This window comes from Myotis brandtii, unplaced genomic scaffold (assembly GCF_000412655.1).
Source record: "Myotis brandtii unplaced genomic scaffold, ASM41265v1 scaffold4, whole genome shotgun sequence".
In the NCBI taxonomy this organism is placed as follows: Eukaryota; Metazoa; Chordata; class Mammalia; order Chiroptera; family Vespertilionidae; genus Myotis; species Myotis brandtii.
In genome coordinates this window covers 2,977,888-2,985,076 of record NW_005365371.1, presented here as the reverse complement: position 1 = coordinate 2,985,076, position 7,189 = coordinate 2,977,888, and the positions used below count along the sequence as shown (strand labels likewise).

General features: G+C 37.3%; 1 protein-coding gene across 2 annotated transcripts in view; it reads left to right on the top strand.

Moving 5' to 3' along the window:
• The window catches only part of LMLN (leishmanolysin-like (metallopeptidase M8 family)), a 65,683-nt gene that overhangs the window by 10,888 nt on the left and 47,606 nt on the right, over positions 1–7,189 (top strand). For both annotated transcript variants that reach the window (XM_005873132.2, XM_005873131.2), the window contains exons 2-6: positions 2,140–2,237; positions 3,574–3,604; positions 4,479–4,561; positions 5,296–5,413; positions 6,239–6,417. In XM_005873132.2, coding sequence (XP_005873194.1) covers positions 2,140–2,237; positions 3,574–3,604; positions 4,479–4,561; positions 5,296–5,413; positions 6,239–6,417 — 509 coding nt within the window. The remainder of the gene's footprint in view (positions 1–2,139; positions 2,238–3,573; positions 3,605–4,478; positions 4,562–5,295; positions 5,414–6,238; positions 6,418–7,189) is intronic.

Below are 7,189 nucleotides of genomic sequence, written 5' to 3'. Positions count from 1 at the left end.
GAGAGAGAGAGAGAGAGAGAGAAACAGAAACATTGATTTTTGTTTTTCCACTTACACATTCATTGGTTTATTTTTTTTTAAATATAGTTTTATTGATTTCAGAGAGGAAGGGAGAGGGAGAGAGATATGGAAACATCACTGATGAGAGAGAATCATCGACTGGCTGCCTCTCGACCACCCCCCACTGGGGATTGAGCCCACAACCCCGGCATGTGCCCTTGACCAGAATCGAACCTGGGACCTTTCAGTCTGCATGCCGATCTATCCACTAGAGAGGAAGGGAGAGGGAGAGAGATATGGAAACATCACTGATGAGAGAGAATCATCGACTGGCTGCCTCTCGCACACCCCCCACTGGGGATTGAGCCCACAACCCCGGCATGTGCCCTTGACCAGAATCGAACCTGGGACCTTTCAGTCTGCATGCCGACGCTCTATCCACTGAGCCAAACCGGCGAAGGTTCATTGGTTGATTCACCAGGGGTCGAACCTACAATCTTCGAGCATCAGTAAAATGCTCCAACTGACTGAGCTACTCGGCCAGGGCACCATCTGTATATTTTCTTCAGTGAAATGACTATTAAAGTTTTTGGCCTTTTTAAATTTTTTAAATTAATTTTTAGAGAGAGAAAAACATCAGTGTGAGAGAGTGAAACATCAATTGGATGACTCCAGCACTCCCCCTACAGGGGATGGAGCCTGCAGCCCGGACCCAGGCAGGTGCCCTGATTAGGAATCCAACTGGCAATCTTTCAGTGCCAGGACTATGCCCAACCAACTGAGCCATACTGGCCAGGGCAGTTTTTGGTCATTTAAAAAATTGGGTTGTTTGTTTTCTTTTTCTTTTTTAACATTTTTATTGAATTTATCAGGGTGACATTGGTTAATATATAGGTTTCAGCCCAGTCAGCTTGGCTCAGTGGTTAAGCATTGACTTATGAACCAAGAGGTCACAGTTGGATTCCCGGTCAGGGCACATGCCTGGGTTGTGTGCTAGGTCCCCAGTTGGGGATGTGCAGAAGGCAGCTAATCAATGATTTTCTCTCATCATTGATGTTTCTATCTCTCTCCTCCTCTCTGGAATCAATAAGAATGTATTTTTTAAAATTATATAGGTTTCAGATGTACGATTCTATAATACATAATCTGTATATTGTGTTATGTGTTTGCCACCCCAAGTCAAGTCTCCTTTCATCACCATTTATCCTCCTCATACCCTCTTCTACCCTCCCTTCCCCACTTAGATTGTTTGTTTTCATAATTGTTTAGTTTTAAGAGTTCTTTGTATATTTTGGATAATAGTCCCTTTTCAGATGTGTCTTTTGCAAATATTTTCTCCTATTGTGGCTTAACTTTTTCTCTTGATGTTATCTTTCACTGAGCAGAGTTTTTAATTTTAATAAAGTTGAATTTATCAATTATTTCATTCATGGACCATGCCTTTAGTGCTACATCTAAAAGGTCATTGCCATAACCAAGGTCATCTAGGTTCACTCCTATTGTATCTATTAAGGGTTTTATTGTTTTGCATTTTATATTTAGGTCTACAGTCCATTTTGAGTTAATTTTATGAAGAATGTTAGGTGTGTGTCTAGATTCATTTTTCCCCATATGGATATCCAGTTGTTTTAGAACCATTTGTTGAAAAGATTATCTTGCTCCATTGTGTTGCCTTTTTTCCCCTTTGTCAAAGCTCAGTTGACTGTATTTATGTGGTTCTATTTCTGGTCTCTCTATTCTGTTCTATTGCTCTGTCTCTGCTTTTGCCAGTACCACACTGTCTTGATTACTGTAGCTTTATAGTAAGTCATGAAGTTAGGTAGTGTCAGTCCTCTAACTTTGTTCTTCTTTAATACTGTGTTGGCTATTCTAAGTCTTTTACCTATTTATGTAAATTTTAGAATCATTTGATTTATATCCACAATATAACCTGCTGAGATTTTGATTGGGATTACACTGAATATATACATCAAGTTGAGTCTATGCATAAATATGAAATATCTCTCTGTCTATTCATTCTTTATTTTTATTCTGGGTATTATACTTGAAATTTAGTCTACTAATTTTACATTATGACCTCAATTGACTAATCTGTACAACATCTTTTAAAAAACTTTAAACCTATTCCTTTTTTTTCAGGTCATAAATAAGGTCCATCTTAAAGCAAATCATGTTGTAAAGAGAGATGTTGATGAACATTTAAGAATCAAGACTGTCTATGATAAAAGTATTGAAGAGTAAGTATATCATTATTTTGTGATCTTTTTTATTAAGAATCAAACTTTAAAAAAAATTTTTTTATTGATCTCAGAGAGGAAGAGAGAGATAAAAACATCAATGATGAAAATCATTGATTGGCTGCCTCCTGCACATGCCCTACTGGGCATCAAGCCCGCAACCCAGGCATATGCCCTTGATAGGAATCAAACCAGGGACCCTTCAGTCCACAGGCCAACACTCTGTCCACTGCACCAAACCAGCTAGGGTAAGAATCAAACTTTTAAAGATATTTTTCTCTGTTATCTGAAGTTCCATAGGTTGAACTCAGAGCCAGTGCATCTTCCAGATGGACTAATTTGGAAAGATGATAGCCATGGGATATGATCAAAATCTATACATCATGTCCAGCTGGTGTGGTTCAGTGGTTGAGCATCAACCCATGCACCAAGAGGTCACGGCTCTATTCCCAGTCAGGGCACATGCCCAGGTTGAGGGCTCCATCCCCAGTAGGGGGTGTGCAGGATGATGTTTCTCTCTTATCTGTGTTTCTAACTCTCTCTCCCTTTCTCTCTCTCTAAAAATCAATACAAACCTATTTTAAAAAAATCTATACGCCATGCATAATTTGAACAAAACAAATGTGAATCTATTTGGATGTGGTCAATAACAGACCCAGAAGGCACCTCCTCAATAAATACTTGGAAGAAAAATAAGAGGAAGTAATTTTATACACACACACACACACACACACACACACACACTAATAAGAACATTTACAAAATTATTCACCAGAGAGGTGGTATAGTCTAAATTTTTTATTTAGTGTAAGAGTAGTCCAGAAAACAGGTAAATTATGAATCTATAGTAGGTTTTCTAAAAAGATTTTTTATTGATTTTTAGAGAGAAAGGAAAGGAGAAGGGGATGAGAGAGAAACATTGATGGGCTGCCTCCTGCACGCCCCCCATTAGGGATCGAGCCCACAACCCAAGTATGTGCCCTGACTGGGAATTGAACCAGCAACCTTTCAGTACAGGGGATGATGCCCAACCAACAGCCACATTGTCCAGGACAATCTATAGTATTTTATAAAAATCTATTAAGAGAAGTTGATGTCCTTTCCTATCTTTAACTTTCCAAATGAGTGAAATAGCATATGATCATGCCTAGCACTGTGCTTTGGCACAGAGTGAACTCTCAAATACTTATTGAGATAAATTGAAATTTTAGGGGCTTGATACTGCATGCTTCCACAAAGCATTCTTTGGGGCTCCTACCAGATGTATTCTGAACAATTGAGACAGTGCTCTGCCCAGGATGGCAATTCTTATGTTTCATGTTGTCATTTCTTTCAGGTTGCTTCATGAAAAAAGATCCCTTGTTAAGGTAGGTAATAAATACTCAGGGTTTGAATTGGATACTTAAAATGGGTATATTTTGTTTTATGTAAATTCTACTTCGGTAAAGAAAACTATATACATGACTTTTGTGAAAGACTGAATACAAGATGTTGGTAGTGAATTGATAAATGTATTTATCATTTTCACCAAAGGTGTCTTTGTTATGCACTCACCAAAACTTTGTCTGTATTTGATATTAAATTAGTCTTCTCATTTTCTTAATTGTTCTCTTAAGTTTTGGGGGAGCAGAACATATTGAGGATAGTGTACAAAAAGCTGATTTTTTGGAAATGCTTTGAAAATACATTGTGGAAATGCTTTTTCTCCTGAAGAATAATTAACCTGAAAGTATGATATGCCAAAGTTGTTTATAGAAGTGCTAACCTCATTAGTTTTTTAACTGTTACAGAGAGTGACACACACACATGTTAAGCCAGTTCATTCACAGAAATAATCGAGGTTAAAGTAAATTTTCTAAACATAAGATTTTCTTAACATAAACTACCATGATGTTGGAACCAGCTAACTCAGTCCCAAATTTGAAGTAATTTAGATTAATAGTTCAGATTTATGTTTTCTAATATTCTATTTACACAGAAGTAGGGAAGGAAGTTTCCAGCTAGTGTTCTTTCCCCAAACTCATCTAGAAAATGAGGAAATTCCTCTGCTCCTAGACATATTTACTCTTTCCCCTACTCCTTGTCATGCAACCTTTAACTAATTAATATCTGTATTCTAAAATTGTAAGGCTTTTTCCTTTTTTTACCCTCAGGCATTAAATCCTATGTGTACTTGTTTTAAATGTAATTTATACTTTGATTATAATTCTGACTAGTTTTCTTTGTTTAACTTTTATTTAGAACAAACTTTTTCCACAAGCTATTTCTTATTTAGAGAAGACTTTTCAGGTTCGTAGACCTGCGGGCACTATCTTACTTAGCAGGTATGTCATATTAAACACAGATCATTTTCTTGTCATTTAGTACTCTGCCCTCCCCATTCTACCTATATGGCAAATTATGAAATTTATACTAGAATATTTTATTATGATTTTTTAGAGACAAAAATACAAGCTATTTTAAAAATAATATAAAAGCATCTGTTGGATAATTATTCTTTTCCTGATTTTCTATTATATGGTGACTTACTAGATTTTTTCCTAGGGCAGTGATGGCGAACCTATGACACCTCTGACATGCGAACTCATTTTTTTGGTTGATTTTTCTTTGTTAAATGGCATTTAAATATATAAAATAAATATCAAAAATATAAATCTTTGTTTTACTATGGTTGCAAATATCAAAAAATTTCTATATGTGACACGGCACCAGAGTTAAGCTAGGGTTTTTCAAAATGCTGACACGCCGAGCTCAAAAGGTTCGCCATCACTGTCCTAGGGTATAGTTGTCCCTGCTTGCTACATCCCCTTTCTCCCTCCTTCTTTGTCTGCAGTATTGGTTTTATGAAATATTTGGGTATTTGAAAACTCAGATCAGGAGGATTTCCCATGGAACCAAAATTTTTCCTTAGTCCACTTTTCTAACTAAAATAGTAACTATTAATGAGCTAATATAGCAGTTACTAGTTTTTTATGATGTCTTTGACTACTGTGAACTATTCTCCCCCCCCCTTTTTTTCTTTTTGGCAATTAAACTTTGATATACAAATGAACTGAAGACAATGTGCAACAAACCAATACCTACGGAAGGAAAATGATCCCCACAGATACTGTACTGGAGAATGTGCAGAGCATACAAAATGTGGCCCCATTATAGTGCCGGAAGAGCACCTCCAGGTAATTCAGCTTGCTCTTAGCAATGTTTTTTGTTTTGTTTTGTTTTTTGCCATAAATGTTCCTTAAGGGTTTTTCTTTTTTTCTTAAGCAATGTTTTTATTCTTTAGAATAACTTTAGGGGAAATTTTGAATCTGTGTTACCAAGAAGTGTTTTTCTTTAATATACATTTTTATTGATTTCAGAGAGGAATGGAGAGGGAGAGAGAGAGATAGAAACATCAATGATGAGAGAGAATCATTGATCAGCTGCCTCCTGCACATCCCCCACTGTGGATCAAGCCAGCAACCCCAGCATGTTCCCTGATTGGGAATCAAACTGATCTCCTGGTTCATAGGTCGACGCCTAACCACTAAGCCATAAGGCCGGGCTACCTTATATACTTTTGTATTTGAATTTTTTAAAAGATACATGAATTACTTATAGTAGGAAATATATTTATCTTTTAAATTTTTAAAAATAATTTTGAAATAAAATAATCATAGATTTATAGGAAGCTGCAAAAAAAATGTATAAGGAGGTCCCTTTTATATTTCTTTTTTGCATCTTGGTTGGCTGCCGCTTAGAAATAGCAATTATTTGTTTGAGGTAAAATTACAGATTTATGATTATTTTACATAAAGTAGAAATTTTAGTAAAATGGATTCAGAGTTACTAGTAGAGACAAGAAGTGAGTAGAGGTAGGTATGGCTTTTGATAAATTTGAGGGATAAATAAAAATTAAATTATATATATTCAGAGTCTGGATTCACTATAAATTAAAAGTCTCCACAGCTAACCTTGTCTTTGGTCTGATTTTGTTGCCCCCCCCTCCCCCATGGGCGCAGCAATGCAGGGTCTGCCGTGGGGGTAAGTGGCCCTGTGGAGCGGTGGGTGTGCCAGACCAAGAGGGGGTCCGAGATGCTGACTTTGTTCTTTATGTTGGTGCTCTGGCCACCGAGAGGTGCAGCCATGAAAACATCATTTCTTATGCAGCCTATTGTCAGCAGGAAGCAAAAATGGACAGGTAAGCTTTCCCCTGAGACTTATTTCTCAACATCTAATATGGGAACGTTTAAAACAAACTATATTATGTGTTTAGAGTACAGGAAGTTTGCACTTGCCAGATTGCCTTTAGAAGTAAGAAATGGCACACTGCCTGAATGGGGGGCCAGAGAGTGAAGGAATCAGGTTACATTTAAGGAAAATGAAATTTTCTGAATCACTTGTATGTGCTTCAGAATTATTCTGTCAGTCAGTACTGAAGTTGGTAAGGAGTTCAAAATCAGCATCATGGATTATGAAAAGCAGTCTGTTACCATGATACTATGTAATTATTGATCCATGAAATTGACTCAAAAATTTTTAGCTTCTGAATGTTCAAAAAGCTTATAGTTAAATATTGAGTGTTATGTACTAATGAAGAAGAAAGTGCTGTATTGTTTTGCAGATACATATGTCAGCTTGTTTAGTAAAAAGAATATATATTTAATAGAGTGTTGTTTTTTTCCCCCTGAGATATTAGTTAAATACTAGGGGCCCAGTGCACAAATTTTGTGCACTGGGCCTGGCTGGCAATCAGGGCCAATCGGGCCTTCCTTCCCCTGGCTGCCGGCTGCCGGCCGGGGCCTTCCTTTATTCTACGTCGCCCCCTGGTGTTCAGCGCATGTCATAATGAGCGGTCGAACTCCCAGTCGGTTGAACTCCTGAGGGGACAATATGCATATTAGCCTTTTATTATATAGGACTAGAGGCCCGGTGCACAAAAATTTGTGCACTGGGGGGGGGGGGGGGGGGGG